At 43.2% G+C, this 23,250-nt stretch overlaps 1 protein-coding gene across 1 annotated transcript in view; it reads left to right on the top strand.

Moving 5' to 3' along the window:
* Positions 1-9,104: 9,104 nt before the first annotated feature.
* LOC134949932 (serine-rich adhesin for platelets-like) overlaps positions 9,105-23,250 on the top strand; it is a 91,960-nt gene continuing 77,814 nt past the window's right edge. The window contains exons 1-3 of the mRNA XM_063938618.1: positions 9,105-9,227; positions 15,497-15,577; positions 19,096-19,102. Of these exons, the coding sequence (XP_063794688.1) occupies positions 9,105-9,227; positions 15,497-15,577; positions 19,096-19,102 (211 nt within the window). The remainder of the gene's footprint in view (positions 9,228-15,496; positions 15,578-19,095; positions 19,103-23,250) is intronic.

Here is a 23,250-nt window from a genome sequence, read left to right as displayed (position 1 = left end):
CTGGTTAAAACGCAGCCGTGCCTGGGGAAAAGGGGGAGTGGCTGGGCGAACCCAGGGCGTGTTTGTGACGACAAAGCAGGAACTAAACAGACTGAAGTGATCGCAAGGAAGGAGTAAGTTTCGAGCTGCTCAGAAAATGCACAATATTTTTTTGTAGCAGTTCTGCTATCCTTTCGTTCGCACTTCTGCTAAGATACACTCCCAGAGGGCGGCGGCCTAGTGTTTGCACTGCTGCTAAAAACAGCTAGCGAGCGATCAACTTGGAATGAGGGCCACAGTCCTTTCAGACCATATACACTTGTTTCCTTCCACCTCTTTTGTGTGAAGGCAATAGGACATCATCAATACTGTTATACAAATGTACCTTCTGACTAGAGATGAGCGGGTTCGGTTTTACTCGGATTTACCCAAATCTCCTTATTGGCTATTGGACGTCCATTGTTTTGGTTAGCCAATAAGAAAAATCCAGAAAATAAGAAATGGCGATAATTCTGGCGTAAAGAACCCGCTCATCTCTACTTCTGACACCAACTATGTTCCTTTATAGTCAAACATGTTAACAATTCACACACTAGCAATAAAAGGGTTAATTCATTATTCCACAATGTACATGCTGACAAACACTAGGCTTATTGTTAGTCAACAATTAACACAACAGTATTTAAAGGGTTAAAATAGTATACCCAAGCATGCAAGCAGTTAAGCTACTGTATCATGATGTTAGCATAGTCTAGCAATAATTATCTTCATGAAAGCCTATTGATTTATCATAACAAGAACAAGAAATATTAATAATTAGATTTAATATATCTAGTGAGAGATCAGTGGAAATCATCAGAAAAGTATACCAGTTTCAGGTATAAAAAATGTAAAATGTACAGAAATAATATTGTCTGTTCTCTGGAATATTGCATCGTAATATAACAGTGGGCAGGGAACAGGGGTAAACTACCCTATATGGGGTAAAAATTAAATTCCTGGGGGTAATGGATGGTCGCACTGTGGTGACACAGCCCCGTCCAGCTTGCGATGTGACGTGCTTATGTCACACCGTGCTCCCTCCTATGCGCCCTGCGCTGTGCTCCTGGCTGCCCTGTGCTGTGTTCCTGGCCACGATGTGACGTGCTGACGTCACACTGCGCTCCCTTATACCCGCCCGTCCTTCAGCGCTGTCCTGTCCTCCCGCCCGCAGCCCGCCAACCCACACACAGAACTTGAAGTGTTCTGTGGCTGACCGCTGACGGAGTTTAAGCAGGATCAGACAGTGGCCCACATAACAGTGGGAAATTCCCACTGACATGACTGAGGTGAGGATGTAACCAGCTGTCTCCTAAAAGTCGTGCCGTCCCCCCCCTTCCCCCTCATCCATCTTTCTTACATTCATTCTGGTGTTTTGGGGAGAAAGTGTTAATTAACCCATTTATTGGCAAAAAATAATTGGTGAAAATAATAATAATTTATATATATATATATATATATATATATATGGTAATGTCAGCGTTTCTGAATATATTTTGGGGTAAAAGGTAAAAAAGATCCCTGACCCCTGTACTATAGACTTCTCATCAGTTGGTTTAAGTCCAATACAACTGAAACTTTGCCATTTCATACACAAAGAACATATTTTTTCATGGGAGCAAAGATATTTTTTAGAGTCTGAATTATGTAGCAAAGTCCAAGTTCAGTAATTGATGGCAAAATCCACCCATAAACTTACTTTATATTTCATATAAATCAAATTTTGCAGTATGTTACTTTTAAATGTCGACTTTTGCTTTATTTATAGCATGATAATAATTAGAGATGAGCGGGTTCGGATTTACTCGGTTCTTTACGCCAGAATTATCGCCATTTCTTTTTTCTGGATTTTTCTTATTGGCTAACCAAAACACGTGATGTCCGATAGCCAATAAGGAGATTCAGGTAAATCTGAGTAAATCCGATGCCGCTCATCTCTATTAATAATTTATGTTGACAACATGTCAACCTATTATACTCTGCTTTGTAGTAACAATACAATATGGGAAAATGACTATGGGGGACATTTACTAAGCAGTGATAAGAGCGGAGAAGTGAGCCAGTAGAGAAGTTGCCCCATCAACCAATTAGCAGCTCTGTATTACTTTATAGTATGCAAATTATAGATCTTACTTCAGTGCTGATTGGTTGCCATGGGCAACTTCTCCACTGGCTCACTTCTCCGCTCTTATCGCTGCTTAGTAAATGTCCCCCTATGTCTGAACAAAATGATAGGGGAATAGCAGCAGTAAAAAAAACAAAAAACAAGTAATGACACAAATATTCTGCACACAATGATCCTTTGCAACTCTCTGGCATTACTGGAAAGTGGGTCAAAGAACCTAAACCACTGACAAACATGCAGTAGTTGAGAGGAAAGAACAGAAACGGATGGAACTGTTGGAGCCAAATACATGTTTTTTTTCTAACTTAAATTTAAGGAAAGATACCAGTAGAGAGAGAGAGAGATTACAGATGTTAGTTAAGGTTAGAATGAGCACAGGAGACAGAGCTTTACTTATTTGTGAGGGCATAGGATCAAGAGGATAGGTAGTATAGTAGCAGGATGAGAAGAGTGTTGACACTTCATCTTCATTTGTGGTCTCAAAAGAAGAGAAAGTGCCAGAGGGTTCAGGAAGGGAATTGAGTAGGTCACTGGTCGAGGAAGCGCATAACATTTTATTTTGGATCTTATCAATCTTCTCCTTGAAGTAGGAAGCAAGATCTTGCCCCTTAACAGTGGCTGGGGGGTTGGGTGAAGGAGGTTTGAGAAGTGATTTAAATGTATAAAAAAGTTGTTTGGGGTTAGAGGCTTGAGCAGAGATGAGATTTTGGAAATATGTTTGTTTGACAGTGTCCATGGCATTACGATAAGAGTGGTAGACAGTCTTATATGTGAGGAAGTAACTTGGAATACGAGATTTACGCCACTATCTTTCAACTTTACGCGGCAGTTTTTGGAGGTGTTTTGATAGTGTAGCGTGCCACGGTTGACATCTAGGCCTACGTGGAGTGTGATGGGCAGCTGGAGCCAGATCATCAAGGGTTATCTCTAGAGTCTCTTTCAGGTGTGATACAACCATCTGTGGAGAAGTGAATGCAGAAATAGGTGAAAGCAGCTTTGGAGTGAGGTGGAAAGTTCTTGAAGATGAATTGCATTAGTTGCATGGTGATTGCTTAAAAAACATTTACACCTGCATGTAAGCACTTGAGAGTATATTTACTAGAAGTCAATATTGGTTTTCAGTCGATTCTCAGTCGAGTTTGTGTGAAAGATACTTACTAAAGTCAAAATCAACTCAAAATCAACTGAAATACAGTAGACCTTTACACTTAAATAGAACTACAATAGAACTTTCAATACCTTAACACAGAGTTCAGTTCCTAACCTATATTTACTTATAGTTGATTGTAAAATCAACCACAAATCACCATTTTCAAAAGGACAATCAGAATCAGTTCTACTTGATTTGAAATCATGTGAAATTGTCTGAAACCTCAATATGTTGGAAAGAACATGGAGAAAAGCATGTGGGGCACTCTGGCTGCATAAATCCTGGCGTTTAAAGGCACAACAATGATTTTAAAAATCATGGATATGCAAATTAGCACAGGAATGAAGGTGTTTGTGGGTAATATAGTGCACGTGACAGTGCATGTGGCCAATAGGAATGCTTTTGTATAATCTTGTCGATTTTGGGATGATTTTTATTGATTTAGTTAAACAGAGCACATTGAAACTTTAGGTAGAACTCACATCACCCAGTAACTTTGTAGGGATGTTGGTTCTATTCTGGTCTATTTTAAACAGACCTAAAATTGACTTTTAGTAAATATACCCCTTGATGTCAATATACTTTTTACTCGCTCTCCTCTGTCCCTTAAAATTTACCCTTTTGTTTATTTATTATTACTTAATAAGGGGGGTCATTCCGAGTTGTTCGCTCATTATTTTTTTTCTTGCAACGGAGCGAATAGTCGCTAATGCGCATGCGCAATGTCCGCAGTGCGACTGCGCCAAGTAAATTTGCTATGCAGTTTGGTTTTTTACTCACGGCATTATGAGGTTTTTTCTTCGTTCTGGTGATCGGAATGTGATTGACAGGAAGTGGGTGTTTCTGGGCGGAAACTGGCCGTTTTATGGGAGTGTCTGGGCGAACGCTGGGTGTGTTTGTGACGTCAAACCAGGAACGAAACTGACTGAACTGATCGCAGATGCCGAGTAAGTCTGGAGCTACTCAGAAACTGCTAAGAAGTGTCTATTCGCAATTCTGCTAATCTTTCGTTCGCAATTTTGATAAGCTAAGATTCACTCCCAGTAGGCGGCGGCTTAGCGTGTGCAAAGCTGCTAAAAGCAGCTTGCGAGCGAACAACTCGGAATGACCCCCAAAGTACTGTACCTGTAAATTATTTTTTCCTTCAATGTTTCTATTTGTTCATGCAAACATCCCTGTACATCACTTTCACTCTGGAACCTGAAACTCTCCACCCCTCAAATGTCCTCCGGGTCTGGATAATTTGACAGGAAACTTCAAACTTCAATGCAATCTCCAGAAAGCCTCTGGCTCTTTGCTAAATGTACTGTATTGTAAGAAATGCATGAAAGTGTACCTTTTTTCATCCTATTCCCTGTGCACGTCTCTACAAGCCAAGTACACCATGGACATACAGTAGCAACAGTTAATATTAGGAGTAACAGTACTTATCTTTTGTCCTAGAGGATGCTGGGGTCCACATTAGTACCATGGGGTATAGACAGGTCCACTAGGAGCCTTGAGCACTTTAAGAAATCAATAGTGTGGGCTGGCTCCTCCCTCTATGCCCCTCCTACCAGACTCAGTCTAGAAACTGTGCCCGATGAGACGGACATATCCTGAGGAAGGATGTAACAGAACAGTGGTGAGAGTCGAACCAGCACACACAAACAAGAGGAAAGCCATGCTAACTAATCTTGAACAGGAATAGCAACAGCTGAACTAACAACATTACTTAACGAAGTAATAGTGCAGGAAACACGAAGCACTGGAGCCCAGTATCCTCTACGGATTAGGAGAGAAGGATTTACCGGTAGGTAATTAAAATCCTATTTTCTCTTACGTCCTAGAGGATACTGGGGACCACATTAGTACCATGGGGATGTACCAAAGCACCCAAACCGGGTGGAAGAGTGCTGAGGTTCCTGCAGAACTGATTGACCACCAGCCTGCCTGCTTCGTGGGACTTAGGGGGGAGAACGGCCCAACTTCCTAAAGACTTAATGGTCCCGTTTCTCCGCTGACAGGACACTGAGCTCCTGAGGGAGTCATTCGCAAGCCCCATCATGGCGAGCGTACCCTCACGCAGCACGCCGCCACCCCTAACAGAGACAGAAGATAGAAGAGTGGTGAGTACAGCGCCGGTGTCCCGGTTAGCGGGTCGTCGGCAGGAATGGCGGCACAAGGATAAGAGCGCAGCGCTGATGCAGGCTGCGCTCCAGGGGGCTCAGCAGGACATACACATAAGTGTGTCCCGCTGTGAGGGGCGTGCTGAGCCACCAATGATTACCCACACTGACCAACAGACCTAACAAGGGTTTTAACCCACTGTTAGGCACACTAATACCTCAGACCAGTAAAAAAAAAAACGGGAAACCAGCGCCATTTTCCCTCTGCAGCTTACACTGACAGGACTCACAGGGAAGCGCAGCTCCTCCACAAAGACTCAGCAGTACCAGGGGGTCAGAGAAGGGAGGGGGCGAGTGTTGTAGTATACTAAGCCCTATTAGAGGACATAGTGTGGTGACCCAGCTGGGTTTTTACTTAGCTACAAGGTCTGTGTGGCTGGCTCCATTTTCTGTGTCTCCCTGTGGGCTCTGTATGGGTTAAACTGTGTTTTCACCTTCTGTGTGTGGGTGTGTGGGTGTCCCTTCACGTTTCCATGTCCAGGGACTGTGTTTCCTGCACAGCAGAGTGTCTGTCCTCCCCCGGAGACTCACTACCCTATACTAAGGATAGTATTCATTCTCAGGCTAGTGGGTCATAACCCCCATGGTTAGATTCCATTAAAGGGATGATATCCAGTATTTCTACTAAATTATCCCATACTGAGAAAGAGACGCAATTCTTAAGACAGTCTATGGATGACCTGATAAATAGAGATTCAGTCCCCATACCAGCGTCTCAGGCCCCCACCATTTGCCCACAAAAGCGTACTTTGGCCCAGTTCATGCAGGCTGATACTGATGACGATACTTGGAACAAAGAGGACTCTGTGCTGGGGCATCTTGTAAATGTTAATAGATGATAAAATTTAACTTTTAATTCTTATATTAAGATAATGACACTCGACAACAGGATTCATTTAAGAATTCTTGCATTCAATTAGCACATAGAGGGGAAATTATAAACATGGTCGGTAACAGACTAATTCCCATTAGAGGCTATAGTCTGACACAATAACATGTTGCGGAACTACCAACCTTGAATCTACTGATGACGATACATCAGACCCAGAGGAGGGTGAAGTGGATGCGAGTGGGGGGGATGCTGTGCTGTCACCGGGAATACAGGCCCTGATAGAATCTGAAATGTCCTGCACATTCCTGACAGGGTGGCGGCGGTAGAGGAGGAATCTTATTTTAATGTAAAAAAGAAATCCTCAGCAACTTTTCCTGCATCAAAGGAATTGAATGCCCTGTTTGAAGAAACTTGGGCTAATCCTGACAAAAAGTTTCAGATCCCTAAAAGATTTATTACATCCTTTCCCTTTCCTCTGGAAGATAGAAAGAAATGGGAAAACCCACCGAATGTGGACGCATCGGTGTCTAGGTTGTCACGGAAGATAGTCTTACCTGTTCCTGGGGTAGCATCCTTAAAGGACATGGCTGACCGCAAGATTGAGACCACGCTCAAATCTTTATACACTGCTGCTGGGGTGGCCCAGAGACCCACTATTGCTTGTGCTTGGATCACTAAGGCCATTGCTAAGTGGTCAGGTAACCTAATTGATGGATTAGATTCCTTACCCAGGGGGCAGATAATTTTACTCCTACAGCATATTCAGGACTCTGCTAACTTTATGGTGGAGGCCATAAAGGAAATTGGTTTGCTCAATGCACGCATCACTGCCATGGCAGTGTCAGCACGCAGGGGCTTGTGGTTACGCCAGTGGACTGCGGATGCGGATTCCAGAAAAACCATTCACAGGTGGGGCCCTTTTTGGAGATAAACTGGATAAGCGGATATCCAAGGCTATGGTGGGTAAGTCTACATACCTTCGTTCAGCAGCACCCCCACCTAGGAAAACCTTCTCTGCTCCAACTCTGCAGTCCTTTTGGATAGCGAAATGTAAAGGCAAACCCATAGTTTCTTCTACAGCCTTCAAAGGCAATAAAAGTAAACCCAGAAAACCAGCAGCTGCAGGTTCTCAGGAACAGACCTCTGGATCTGCTTACTCAAAGCCTTCAGCATGACGGTGGACCGCACTTCCTGGAAGACAGGCAGGTGGGAGCCCGGTTACGTTGTTTCAGTCACATTTGGGCAACATCTTGCCAGGATCCCTGGGTAAAAGACCTTATCACCCAAGGATACAGACTGGAGTTTCAGGAACTCCCACCTCACAGATTCTTCAAATCAGGCTTACCGGCTTCTCCAGAAGCAAGTATGACCTTACAGGCAGCCATTCAAAAACTGGTACAGACTCAAGTCATTGTCCCAGTTCCACCTCAACTACAAAACAGGGGTTATTACTCTTAACTGCTTGTGGTACCGAAGCCGGACGGTTCGGTAAAGCCCATTTTAAACTACAAATCACTGAACCCGTACTTGCGGGTGTTCAAGTTCAAGATGGAGTCTCTAAAAGTGGTGATCTCAGGTCTGGAGCAAGGGGAATTTCTGGTATCTCTGGACATCAAGAATGCATACCTTCATATTCCGATTTGGCCGCCTCATCAGGCTTGTCTAAGGTTTGCACTACAGGACTGTCACTACCAGTTTCAGGCCCTGCCATTTGGCCTCTCCACGGCACCGAGGGTATTCACCAAGGTAATGGCAGAGATGATGTTTCTCCTCCGCAAGCAGGGAGTGAACATAATACCGTACCTGGATGACCTGCTGATAAAAGCACCATCCAGGGAGAGGTTGTTGGACAGCATTGCCCTCTCAACCCGACTACTCCAGGATCACGGGTGGATTCTGAACCTCCCAAAATCCCACCTGGAACTGACACGGAGGCTTCCGTTCCTGGGGATGATACTGGATACAGAGGAGCAGAAGGTATTCCTTCTGTTGGAAAAGGCATTGGTAATCCAGTTGATGGTGCGGGATGTTCTAAAACCAGCCCAGATATTGGTGCATCTATGCAATCACCTTCTGGGGAAGATGGTGGCCTCTTACGAGGCTCTGCAGTATGGAACATTTCATGCGTGGACCTTCCAGATGGATCTGTTGGACAAATGGTCAGGATCACATCTTCACATGCACCAGAGGATACGTCTGTCGCCAAAAGCCAGGATTTCTCTTTTGAGGTGGCTTCAGACTTCTAACCTGAATGAGGGTCGAAGGTTTAGGATTCAAAATCGGATTCTGCTAACCACAGGCGCAAGCCTCAGGGGTTGGGGAGCAGTCACCCAAGGGGAGCAGTTCCAAGGAAAATGGTCAACTCAGGAATCATTCTTCCGATCAACGTTCCAGAAAAAAGGACCATATACAACTCCGTTCTACAGGTGTCACATCTTCTTCATGATCATGCCATTCAAGTTCAGTCGGACAATGTGACGGCAGTAACATACATAAACCAACAGGGCAGAGCGAAGAGCAGAGCGGCAATGTCAGAGGAAACAAGAATTCTCCTCTGGGCAGAAAGACACACGGTGGCGCTGTCGGCAGTCTTCATTCCGGGAGTAGATAACTGGGAAGCGGACTTCCTCAGCAGACACGACCTCCGCTCAGGAGAGTGGTGCCTTCACCCGCAGGTGTTCGAGTCCTTAACACGTCGGTGGGAATTCTACAGGTAGACCTGACAGCCTCTCATCTCAACAAGACGCTAAAGCAGTATTTTTCCATGTCAAGGGACCCACAAGCAGTGGCGGTGGACGCTCTGGTGACTCCATGGGTCTACCAGATTGTTTACGTGTTTCCACCTCTTCCATTGATCCCAAGAATTCTCAAAAGAATAAAAAGGTAACAGGTTACAGCAATTCTCATTGCTCCAGATTGGCCAAGAAGGGCCTGGTAAGCAGATCCTCTGGAGATGCTCCTAGAGGACCCGTTGCCTCTGCCTCTACGAGAGGATCTTCTGTAACAGGGGCCGTTCACCTATCAAGATTTACCATGGCTATGTTTGAAGGCATGGAAGTTGAGGGTCAAATTCTAGCCCGGAAAGGCATTCCGGACAAGGTTATTCCAACATTGATCTAAGCCAGGAAAAGGGTAACGTCTAAACATTACCACTGTATTTGGAAAAAATATGTCTCATGGTGTGAAAACAGAAAATTTCCTGCAGTGGAATTTCAACTGGGATGTTTTCTCCTTTTCTACAGTCAGGTGTGGATCTGGGCCTACATTTGGGCTCCTTGTAAGTCCAGATTTCGGCCTTATCCATTTTCTTCCAGAAACAATTGGCTTCCCTCCCTGAAGTTCAGACTTTCTTTAAGGGTGTTCTGCACATCCAACCGCCCTTTGTGCCTCCAACGGCACCTTGGGATCTTAACGTGGTGTTGCAATTTCTACAATCGGAATGGTTTGAGCCTTTACAGGAGGTTGACGTAAAGTTTCTTACGTGGAAGACTGTTACACTGTTGGCCTTAGCTTCGGCAAATCGTGTGTCGGAACTGGGGGCGTTGTCTCACAAAAGCCCCTATTTGATTTTTCATGAAGATAGAGCTGAACTCAGAACTCATCAGCAATTTCTTCCTAAGGTGGTGCCTGCATTTCATATCAACCAACCTATTGTGGTTCCAGTGCTTACTGACACCTCCGCTACCTCAAAGTTCTTGGATGTTGTGAGGGCTTTGGAGATCTATGTGAAGCGGGTAGCTCACCACAAAAAGTCAGACTTGCTGTTTGTTCTCTATGATCCCAAGTAAATTGGGTGTCCTGCTTCAAAGCATTCTATTACTTGCTGGATCAGACTTACTATCCATCAGGCTTATTCTATGGCAGGATTGCTGGTTTCTAAAGTACAGGCCCACTCTACTAGGTCAGTGGGTTCTTCCTGAGTGGCTGCCTGGGGTGTCTTGGCTTTACAGCTCTGCCGAGCAGCTACTTGTTTGGGTTCCAACACGTTTGCTAAGTTCTACAAGTTCGATACTTTGGCATCTGAGGACCTTCAATTTGGTCAATCAGTTCTGCAGGAACCTCAGCACTCTTCCATCCGGTTTGGGTGCTTTGGTACATCCCCATGGTACTAATGTGGACCCCAGTATCCTCTAGGGCGTAAGAGAAAATAGGATTTTAATTACCTACTGGTAAATCCTTTTCTCGTAGTCCGTAGAGGATACTGGGCGCCCACCAGTGCTTTGTGTTTCCTGCACTGTTACTTCGTTAAGTAATGTTGCTAGTTCAGCTGTTGCTGTTCCTGTTCAAGATTAGTTAGCATGGCTTTCCTCTTGTTTGTGTGTGCTGGTTCGAATCTCACCACTATTCTGTTACATCCTTCCTCAGGATATGTCCATCTCCTTGGGCACAGTTTCTAGACTGAGTCTGGTAGCAGGGGTATAGAGGGAGGAGCCAGTGCACACTATTGATTTCTTAAAGTGCCCAAGGCTCCTAGTGGTCCCGTCTATACCCTATGGTACTAATGTGGACCCCAGTATCCTCTATGGGCTACGCGAAAAGGATTTACCGGTAGGTTATTAAAATCCTATTTTTTAAGGACAGTTGACTGTACTGAATGTGCAAGCTTGTTAAAGATCAATTAATTGCTGGAGAAATGCTATATATTAGGAGGCACATAAGTTGATGATGTGCCTGATTCTAAGTGTAGACAATAGCAGTTAGGGTGGCGCATCTTGCATGCCCAGAAAAGCGGGCACACACATACTGTACTGTATTTGCCTATGCAGAACTGAATTATTCTGGAACTTAGGCCCAGATTTATCAAGCCTTGGAGAGCGATAAATAACACGGAGATAAGTTACCAACCTATCACCTCCTAACTGTCATTTCTCAAACACAGCCTGAAACATAGCAGTTAGGAGCTGATTGGATAGTGCTTTAGCACCGTGCAATTTATCACTCCCCAAGGTTGATAAATGGGGGCCTTAGCCAGCTTGCACATGGAAGGAAAGTTTTGACATAGCTCAAGTACAGTAAGGGCATTGTCACACAACTGCGAACAGATGCAGTCTGGGACACACAAATGTTGGCTAAATACAAGCTGCTGTAAAGTGAGATTTACTGTACATTTTTGTATTCCTATATTTGTTAACTTATTTTGTTGATTTATGCTTTGTTTTACATATTTTTTTAAATAGTATTGGAATTTGTACATTTAAACAGTACTTAAAAAGTTTTTACCACCTTATTCATTTGTCATTATAACTATTGAATGTTTTTAATATATTACACCTTTCCATATCCATTGATGTGCAGTCCCTTAATTTGGGACAAAAGTATTTATATGTGATTTTTCAATAAATAATCATATATAAACCTGTTAGACAGACATTATTATTTGGCTCAAATGAAAAGGGTGAGTAAGAATTTTTTCTTCACATCTGTAAAGTGGGCATGGCAGGACATAAATAGGTGTCTGTAAATTATTTATTTATTTATTAGCAGTTTCTTATATAGCGCAGCATATTCCGTTGCACTTTACAATTAGAACAACAATTATAGAACAAAACTGGGCAAAGACAGACAGACAGAGGTAGGAAGGCCTTGCTCGCAAGCTTACAATCTATAGGGAAATAGGCATTGATACACAAGGATAAATGCTACTTGTCACATAATGGTTCCCCAGGTTGCTAGATTCTTAATGGGTTGTATATGATATGATCACCCAGCAATGTTGGAAGACAAAATGTGAGTTTATGTGGACTGTACAGAGGGGATGTAACTTGATAGGGAAGCTGTGAAGGTTATGTGTGTGGGTCTGAAATTTGGTAGGCTTGTCTGAAGAGATGAGTTTTCAGAGAACGTTTAAAGGTTTGGAGACTAGAGGAGAGTCTTATTGTGCGTGGGAGTGCATTCCACAGAGTGGGTGAAGCCCGGATAAAGTCCTGTAATTTTGAGTGGGAACAGGTAATACATGTGGATGAGAGACGCAGATTTTGTGCAGAGCGGAGAGGTCTGGTAGGGAGATATTTTGAGATGAGTGAGGAGATGTATGATGGTGCAGTTTGGTTAATAGCCTTGTATGTAAGTAAAAGTATTTTATATTTGACACGGTAGAATACCGGTAACCAATGGAGGGACTGACAGAGCGGATCAGCAGATGAAGAACGTCTGGCGAGGAAGATTAGCCTCGCAGCTGCATTTAAAATGGATTGAAGTGGTAAAAGCCTATGTTTGGGAAGACCAGTAAGGAGACTATTACAATAATCAATGTGGGAGATGATGAGTGCATGGATTAGAGTTTTTGCAGTGTCTTGTGTAAGATAAGGGCGTATTTTGGATATGTTTTTAAGGTGCATGTAACATGATTTAGAGACAGATTAAATGTGTAGAACAAAGGACAGTTCAGAGTCAAGGGTGACACCTAGGCAACGAGCTTGTGGGGTGGGGTGGATAGTTGCATTGTCAACAGTTATAGAGATATCAGGTTGGTAACTACTCTTAGCTGGTGGGAAAATAATTATTTCGGTTTTGGAAATGTTGAGTTTGAGGTGGCGAGATGACATCCAAGATGAAATGGCAGACAGGCATCCAGTGACACGAGCCAATACTGGTGGTGACAAATCTGGGGAGGATAGGTAGATTTGAGTATCATCAGCATACAAATGATACTGAAATCCAAAGGAGCTGATTAGTTTACCAAGAGAGGAGGTATAGATTGAGAAAAGCAGAGGACCTAAGACTGAGCCTTGCGGTACTCCAACTGATAGAGGTAGAGAAGAGGAGGTAGAATCAGAGAAGTGAACACTGAAAGAGCGATTAGATAGGTAGGATGAGAACCAAGAAAGGGCTGTGTCCTGAAGACCTAGGGATTGTAGTGTTTGTATGAGAAGAGAGTGGTCAACAGTGTCAAAAGCAGCAGAGAGATCTAGAAGAATAAGTAGTGTGTAATGGCCTTTTGATCTAGCAGTAACTAGATCATTCACTACTTTGGTCAGTGCCGTCTCTGTGGAGTGTTGGGCATGAAAGCCTGACTGAAGTGGATCCAATAAATTGTGCGAGTTAAGAAAGTGTGTAAGGCGAGTGTAGGCAAGCCTCTCAAGTAGCTTGGAGGGACTGGGTAGCTGAGAAATGGGACGGTAGTTAGAGAGTGTGTTTGGGTCAGAGTTGTGTTTTTTTAGAATGGGAGTAATGACTGCATGTTTAAACAGAGAGGGAAAGATACCAGTAGAGAGAGAGAGATTACAGATTTTAGTTAAGGTTGGGATAAGCACAGGAGACAAAGTTTTACTGACCTGTGAGGGTATAGGATCAAGAGGAGAGGTAGTGGAGTAGGAGGATGAAAAGAGTGTTGATACTTCATCTTCACTTCTGGGATCAAATGAAGAGAAAGTGCCAGAGGGTTCAGGTAGGGAATTGAGCAGGTCACTGGCTGAGTTAGAGCATACCATTTCATCTCGGATTTTATCAATCTTATCCTTGAAGTAGGAAGCAAGTTCTTGTGCACGGATAGTAGCTAGTGGGGGAGGTGATGGAGGGTAAAGAAGTGATTTAAATGTATTAAAAAGTCGCTTGGGGTTGTTGGCATGATAAGAGATGAGAGATTGGAAATATGTTTGTTTGGCAGTGTCCAGGGCCTGACGATAGGAGTGGTAGGTAGTCTTATATGTGAGAAAGTCACTTGGATTCTGAGATTTCCGCCACTGACGTTCTACTTTACGTGACAGTTTTTGTAGGTGTCTTGTTGATTTAGAGTGCCATGGTTGGCATCTAAGCCTACGTGGAGTGTGATGGGTAGCTGGAGCCACTTCATCAAGGGCACTCTCTAGGATCTGGTGCAGGTGTGATACAGCAGTGTCAGGTGTAGTAAATGTAGAGATTGGTGAGAGCAGTTGTTGCAGAGAAGTGGAAAGTTGTTGAAAATGTATATTGTTAGTATTTTTGCGGGTTAGAGGAGGCTTGCTTGGTTTTAGTGTCCTAGAATTTAAAGTAATAGAAGAGATTGTGAAGGTGATCAGGTTGTGATCAGAGAGAGGGAAAGGAGTGTTAGTGAATTCGGAAACTGAGCAGAGCCTGGTGAACTCAAGATCAAGGCAGTGGCCCTCATGGTGAGTAGAGGAGTCGGACCATTGGGTTAGGCCAAGAGAGGAGGTTAGAGAGAGGAGTTTGGATGCATAAACAGATTGTGGACTGTCAAGAGCTATATTGAAATCACCCATAATGATGGTGGAGATGTCAGAGGATAAGAAGTGTGGGAGCCAGGCAGAGAAATCTTCTAGAAATTGTTGTTTATGTTGCCCAGGAGGGCGATAGATAGCTGCAACACGCAGAGAGAAGGGGGTGAAAATCCTGATAGAGTGAACTTCAAATGAGGTGAATGCGAGTGATGGAACCTGAGGTAGAACAGCGTATGTGAAAAACTGTGACAGTAAGATTCCGACCCCACCACCTTTACTATTATTAGGCCTAGATGTGTGTGAGAAGTGGAAACCACCATGTGACAGTGCTGCAGGGGAGGCAGTGTCTGATTGTGTGAGCCATGTTTCTGTTATAGCCAGCAGATTAAAGTTGTGAGATATGAAGAGGTCATGGATGGATGTTAATTTGTTACAAACAGAGCGTGCATTCAATAAGGCACATTTTAGTGATTTGGAGGGGGATGGGAGACACGTGATATTTATGAGGTTAGATGGATTTCTATGTTGTTTTGAGACAGCAGAGTGTGAGAGGGAAAGGTGATTGGGGCCTGGATTTGGTGATATGTCCCCAGCTAATAAAAGCAGAAGAGTGAGATAAATATTGGTGGATGTTTGCGAGTGTTTGTACTGGTGGCCAATTGCGGTTGTCAAAGTACTTGCAGAGAGGAAAGTATAAATGAATAGGGCCAGCGAGCTATGAACTTTCAGAAGTGATGGAATTATTGTTCTTGACAGTTTGCAGCCAGTGGAAATGAGGAAAGGGTTCCAGGCACCCTTCATAAAGTACATGTGATCTGATGTAGTATAATAGATCTACATTGTCTAGATAGACAGTCAATGGGTCAACCATATATGGTCAACATGCATTACGTAGACAGGTACAAAACAGGTACAAAAAGGACAACAGATGGACAAGGTCGACAGGTACAAACAGTTGACAGGTTCAATAGGTTGACATGATAATGGTCAACACAAAAATGGTTGAAACATGTTTTTTGTTGCTTTTTGTTGCTTTTTTTTGTCCAGATCTTGTATATTTCATGTTCTGTGACCACCATCAGTAGGAATGCTGAACCTCGTGGGATTGCTTTGCTCTCCACGCTTAAGGCAAGGTGACTCAATCTGCTACACCTGCATAGACAGTATAGATCTATGATCCGGATAACCATATAATCGAAGACTCTGGCTCACAGGGTTGGACTGGCCTACATGGGTACACGTGAAATGCCCATTGGGCCCTACTGCCTGGGGGCCCCATCTCCTCCTCTAGGATGAGGTTCCAGACTGTGCACTTGAATGATACATTATACATGTTACCATATACTGCACAGGACTATGGTGTATTCAGTGTCGGACTGGGGCATGAAGGGCACCAGGGGAATGCAGTTAGAGGGGCCCATACTTAGGGGTATGGCCAGCCTACAAAAGGGGTGTGGCCAACCTCCACACAGGCTTGAAATACACAATATTTTAGTGCAGTGTAATGCAACATATCTACCATGTATAATTCAAGTGCACAGTCTGGAACCTGATCCCTAGAGGAAGGAGTGGGCCCTCAGGCAGTGGGGCCTACCGGTGGTTTCCCTGGTACCCCTGTTGGCCAGTCCGACCCTGGGTGTATTTGCTATCATGCATTGTTGGATGATAAAGAAAAAGTACATAGTTTACACTGTGTACAGTATAATGATGAAACATTTGAAGGTTAAAGATTCACTCACCTATTATTAGTAAGATAGGAAATATTTATGTACCCGATATCCCAGAATACTTGATGTAATACATTTTTGCAGCTGTTATTAAAACCCCATCAATTTTAAATGTAAATTATTTCATAAAGCCGTAAATACAACAGTTGAATAGATGGCTCACAGAAATAAATAAAAAAATATTATTGTTTAATAAAGTGAGAATCTGCAAGACACGCGTTTCATGGGCATACCTCACCACTTCATCAGAGGTGTAATTCTATTATATTTACAATAAGGCATTCCACTCATGTTCATTCTCTTGCAAAAGCACAAGGCACATTTCCACAATGTAGCTACTGTGTAGGAGTTCGCCTTGTCCTCTTGTGGCAAAATTAACGTGAGGGAGTTGCCGACAGTTGGTCAAGTTTATTTCATCAAGTACTCATATTCCAGGATGTAGATGCATAAATAATTCATATCTCACTAGGAATAGGCAAGTGAACCACTAAATGTTCAATCTTTCAATTCTTTTATCATTCCGAGTTGATCGCTCGCTAGCTAGTGTTAGCAGCCGTGCAAACTCTTTGCCACCGCCCACTGGGGAGTGTATTTTAGCTTAGCAGAAGTGCGAACGCGTGTGTAGCCGAGCTCTGCAAAACCAGTTTGTGCAGTTTCAGAGTAGCTCTGAACCTACTCAGCGCTTGTGATCACTTCAGCCTATTCGTGTCCGGATTTAACGTCATACACCCGCCCAGCAAACGCCCAGCCACGCCTGCGTTTTTTCAGACAGGCCTGCGTTTTTGCAAACACTCCCTGAAAACGGTCAGTTGACACCCAGAAACGCCCATTTCCTGTCAATCTTCTTGCGGCCATCAATGCGTCTGAAAACTTTGCTAGAACCTGTGCACAACCACAAAGGAATTTGTCCCCGTACGTCGCGCGTGCACATTGCGGAGCATACGCATGCGCAGAAATGCAGATTTTTAGGCTGAACGCTGCGCTGCGAACAAAGGCAGCTAGCGATCAACTCGTAATGACCCCCTATATATCGACATGTATTAGGTCGACATGGTCATTATGCCAACATGGTCAGTAAGTCAACATGGCAAAGGTCGACACATGAAAAGGCAGACATGAGTTAAAAAATTATTATTTTTTAACTTTTCTTATTTTACTATCAACATAGACTACTATTGGGAATAGTAACCTGTGCAGGGCGCAGTAGTAGCGAAGCGAGGAACCTTGTTCGAAACATGGAGAGCGAAGTGAACTATGCGAGGGGACACGGTGCACTAATTGGGGTGCCCAGTCACTTTACGAAGAAAACGACACCAAAAAAACTCCAACAACTCATGTTGACCTTTTTCCATGTCAAACTTTTTCTGCGTCGACCTCATGACCATGTTGACCTATCTCAGGTGTCAACCTAGTCACTGTCGACCAATAGTGGTCAACCTAATGACTGTCAACCTAGTTAGTGCCGACCCAATGATCCACACCCGCATCAGAAAGAGTCTTCTCTCATGTAGCCAGGTGTATGGCAGGATGCTTCACTGATTATTTACCACATATGTAAATGGCACACTACTGTATGTCCAGAATTCTGCTGATTTGACTGCTGTTCACATATTATACATAATGTATGCAGGGCCGGTTCTAGCCCTCTTGGCGCCCCGGGCGGGAAATAGGGGTGTGGCTTCATACAGGGGCGTGGTCAGTTACGCCCCCTGTAGAGTAGCGCCGCTTACACACAAAAAAAAATACTTACAATCCCCGGTCCTGATTCCCAACCACTGCAGACCTCCGCCGGCGCCGCTCCTCTCCTCGGATCTATGGGAGGGACATCATGACGTCTCTCCCATAGCACAGCATAGACAGACACTAGAGGTCAAATATGACCCCTAGCGTCTGTGTCAGTCTCACAATGCTGTGCAGTGCGTGATGACGTCATCGCACACCGCACAGCAAAGGTCCTCTCCACGAAGGGAAACTAGACGCGTAGCGTCTAGTTCCCTTCACAGCGGGGGATCAGTGGGGGACACAGCGGGGGGCACAGTAGAGGATCTTGCCATGGTGCGGCGCCCTCCGGAAGGCGGCGCCCCGGGCAAAAGTCCTGCTTGCCCGTGGCAAGAACCGCTACTGAATGTATGATACTGTTCAGTACCAGAGGTTCCGTGTGCAGGCTCCGATCGGTCCCCCTGCTCTGCGACGGTGCAGTAGACTCTGACATTGTGCCAGAGACTACTGTACATGCACAGGTCTCCGGGAACATGGCACCCACGCCTCATTCTCGGGGACATCTCTATTTGTCATACACTAATCACAGGAAAATGGCTGCGACAGAAATTTTCCCAGTGATTTTAGCAGCTCTGCAGCCAGCGCCGGGCCGACGGAGTGGTAAGTATAATTAAGTGGGTGCAGGATGTGCATTGTTTGGGCCCCCCGGGACCCCGGGGCCCATTTGTACTGCACACATTGCACCAGTTATAAATATGTCAGTGGTCAGTGCACACTTAACAAAAATACATATAGTTTCATAGCCCCTCATGGCTGATTCACAACAAAAGGAAGAAAAGATACTTTGACATCTTACTAGTAATACATACATTTATTTTTTTACGTCTGAACATGTTTCATAGAGGTAAACCTACTTACAGCAATGCCCTGGGCACTCTCGTCATTCCATGCGTTATAAGGCAAGAAAAAACAGCACGACATCCTTCAAAAATAAATCATAATAGTGAAGCCTTCTGCTTTCTTCTGCCATATAAAAGGGTTCTTCAATGAGTTAAAGGGTATTTGTTCACCTGGTTTTGGAGAAATAGGAAGCTCGTGTATGTTTACTGTACAATGGAAATTTTGTTTGGATTCTATATGCAGAATTACACAAGTTGCACTAAATGGAATATTACCTTTATGATGTGTCTTTTTCTCCAGAACACAGGTAGGGCGAACAGAATTGTACCATATTACAAAGTAGGGTCCATTTTTATGTTACTTTGAATGTTCATTAAAATGTGTGGGTGTGGATTACTATACGTACAGATTCCTATTCCTTAACATTAAATATGCATTAACACCATTTATTGGGAGAAGTGAGGGCTGAGACAGTTCCCCCACTAGATGTAATATCATGAACTATTGTGCAATTTTGTTGTGCTATTGTACATACAGTATAGCAATATATATATATATATTTTTTTTTTTTTAATAAGTTACCGGTCAGACAAAGAACTTTCATTTATTGCCCGCATGGGTAGTTTTCTGACCATTTTTCAAGATTTTTTGAGGGATGGCTAATTTTGACCCAATTAAGAAAAATCTGGTGCGAATTTTGTTTTTATCTCAATATAATGAAAACCATATTTAAGTGCTGGGTAGAAACCTACCCACCTGGGCTGAAATTGGTTAATACATAAGCAAAGTGAAAAAGAAACAACACTCAAACATATAACTCCATCTAGTACTCAATTGAAAATAAAAAAAAATTGGAATGCATTATTGACAACTAGTACTATAAATGAAACACATATGTTCCCCATTAATTGTAAATCATTTTTAAAATGGTAATTTTTTTTTAAAGGTGTTACAAAATCACTGCTTTAAATCCTGTGACTAAACATCTGATAAAGCTGTAGAAAATCATTGGTTTGTAAAAATCCTTTTTAGTAAATTTTCCCAATTGATTTTTTTTTTTTTAACTGTGTTCATATCTTGGCAGAGTATAAATAGAAATTACAAATATTTTTGAAGGTTTTCTTTTTATAGCTAAAATTTTTGTATTATACAGTAGTTCACTGATTGATTTATTTATTTATTCCTCTGTATATTTGTATTATTATTACTCAGAAATGCAATACAGATGGAGCCACGATCATCTTGGTTTCTATGCGGTGCCTAGTCACACCATGGTTTATTAGCATAAGCCTTTCATCTATTATTCTCAGCTGCAATACAATGTGAGAGAACAATACAGCAGGGGATTATGGGGGTCATTCCAACCAATCGGGTCGGAACTGTGCATGCGCCGGTGCTGCATGCGCTGGTGCTGCAGTGCACCGGCGCATGGCAGTCATGGCAGTCGTCGCAGGACATTTGCCCGGGTGCCGCCTCCCGGAGGGCGCAGGGCACCATCCGGAGGGCGCAGCACCAGGGCAAGATCCGCTGCTGCTGTGCCCCCCGCTGCCCGCTGCCGCTGGCCGCTGTGAAGGGAAACTAGACGCTACGCGTCTAGTTTCCCTTCGTGGAGAGGTGTCCTTTACTGTGCGGTGCGCGATGACGTCATCACGCACTGCACATTTCAGAGCGCTACAGTAGTCTGTAGAGGGGACATAAATGACCACGCCCCCTGTACGAAGCCACGCCCCTATTTCCGCCCGGGGCGCACAGAGCCCCAGAACCGGCCCTGTATACAGTACTGTACATTGCATAAATGTTATGTGAGGTTCTCTCTGATGGGGCACAGCTGGCTTCTACTTAAAAAGACTTTTCTTCATACAGAATGGATGTTGTCCATGCCCCTTCATTCTCTTTCCATTTACATGAATAGGGGAGTCAAAAGGTCAACAGGGTCAAAAAGTCGACAAGTTAATTTTGTTCTGGGTGTTATTTTTGTGTTTTTCAACACGTTGTTGAAATGCGTCCTCTCGCTTCGCTCACCACAAAGTTACTGAAGGTAATAGTTTGTGACATGGATAGAAAATTTGTTGAACTGCGTCCCCTTGCGGCTTCGCTTTGCTCGCCATGCTTTGGGCTCAGAGGCTCACTTCGCTCGGTACAGGGTTACTTAATAAAAAATAGTTTCGACCATTTGTCGACCATATGGATGTCGGCCTTTTGTCCCTTTTGACCTTTTGACTGTTGACCCTATGGTGTCAATCTATTGACTGTCAAACTTTTAACTGTCTATCAACCACCTCCCCATATAATTTAATTGGGCATACACTATACATTTATATCAACTGTGAGATCTGGCTGGTTGGTACAAAAATAATGGATGAGAGTAAATGACAATTGACCATTTGCCCCCAAACACTGGAAAATGGGCAAAAACTGTCGTTCATACAAATTGGATAAATCTGTGATTTAACCAATTTGTCTGAACGACATGTATGGCAGATGATCTGCCAGATAATTGTATAGTGTATGCCCAGATTTTGTTGTACTGCAAAACAAGAGCCATGAATGATAAGTATTACTGTCAAAATATTTAAATGTGTACTTTTTTTTCTAAGCTTCACTGTGGATGTATCATTGCATCACTTTATCTCTCAAGAAAATCACAAGATTGCCTACTATCTCTAAATGTCCGGGAGACTCCTTCCAGAATCCTATCTGAGTGGACTGCCCTCCAGCAACCACCCACTACATTAGCAAATTGTATCAATGTTGACCCATATCATTTCCCATAGGGGGATAGTCCCAAATTGACATGAGCCACTCCCCCCCAATATTTCCCAGTTGGACTTCCTCTCTGTGATCTTCCAGAGTGAGCATGTATAGATCATGGTGCAACTGCTTTTGTTTTTGCTCTCTATTGCCTTTCTGTTTTTCGTCTCTGACATGAGAACAGAGTTATTTCAATTGTGGTGCAGATGATTCTGTTCCTGCAAACAGCCACTGGTCCAATCTGGCTATCTTTTAAAACAATATCAAATTGCATGTGACCAACTTATATTAAACATCTAATATCAGCAATTGAAGGTAGCTTTTTTTAATGTTATTACAAATATTGCTGACATTTCTACAGTACGGTGACCTCTAGGAGATCCCTGAATGGATTGTCCTTGGTGTGAATTGCATAATTGTGGTCCCACCTTTGCTGTCCAAAGTAGTTCAGAGTTATGATGATGTGACTCACTGCAAATTGTATTACTTCACTGGAGAGCACATCTCCCATTACCTGAGAAGAGCAGTGTGAGGTGGACTTACCTTTTGAAGGTCCCTGGCTGATGGGGATACTCTACTACAATCATAGCTAGCCAATCATAACTAGCCAATCATAACTAGCCAAACATAACTAGCCAATCGCAATCAGGGCAGTTGGCAGACAGTCCCGCTCTCTCCTACCTGTTCTTACAGCTTTCACTAATTGATGCTGCTTGTGTCTTCAGCTCGAGTCAGGTGTTTTTTGTCTTGTCTCTAAAATGCTGGGGACTTGTTTGGGAAACAAAAGAAAAGTACATGAAATATGAAAGCCAAATCAAGACCTGCCATTAAATCAATAACACCCATAGTTATTAGTTAGGCCTCCTTCCCTGTAAACAACCACAACATTAAATTAATAGCGCTCAAAATTAATGAGACCTAATTCCTGTCATTCAACCACAACATTAATATAACTAATTTTTAATAAATAAAACCTATCCCTTACTAAAACAGCTCTGAAAATGAATGTATAGCAGTTGCATTAAATAAATACAGTAGACCAATTTCCCACCACCAGCTCTGACATTACTCAGCATTGTCATATAATAAATAGCCCTCCTCCCCAAATTGAAGCCTACATGCAATGAATAACTCCCCAATCACAACAGCATCCAAGATTATATTAGCCCCCCAACACACACACACACACACACACACACACACACACACACACACACACACACACACACACACACACACACTTTCCATATTTCATGCATTACTGTGTTGAAGAAGCTAAATCTTCTTGTTCATCATTAAAGATAGCAATAAGGTGATTAATGGGTTCAAATCATAGATTAGAAATGTTGAAATTGTTTCAGTGGATGTCAAACAAGTACACTTCATTAAACCAGGTGTAAAAAAAACAAAAACAAAAAAGACTTTCGATACATTTCTACAGTACAATCAAAATCATTTAAAGTAAATTTGAGCAAAGCACGGAGGCTGCATCACGCCCTAGCTGGTTTAAACATGTTCATACCTATTCAAGGTGGAATGGCCACATTGTATAGTATGTTAATGAATTCTATGTAAACCGTACATTACATTAGAAAAGGTAAATACATAAACTATAAAAGAAATGCATTCAGATAATTATGAGATTGACCTGGAATGTAATACCTTACATTCCTTAGTACTATGTTGTCCATTATAGATGTCACA

Source organism: Pseudophryne corroboree, chromosome 8, assembly GCF_028390025.1.
Source record: "Pseudophryne corroboree isolate aPseCor3 chromosome 8, aPseCor3.hap2, whole genome shotgun sequence".
Classification (NCBI taxonomy): domain Eukaryota; kingdom Metazoa; phylum Chordata; class Amphibia; order Anura; family Myobatrachidae; genus Pseudophryne; species Pseudophryne corroboree.
This window is presented reverse-complemented; position numbering and strand designations above follow the sequence as displayed.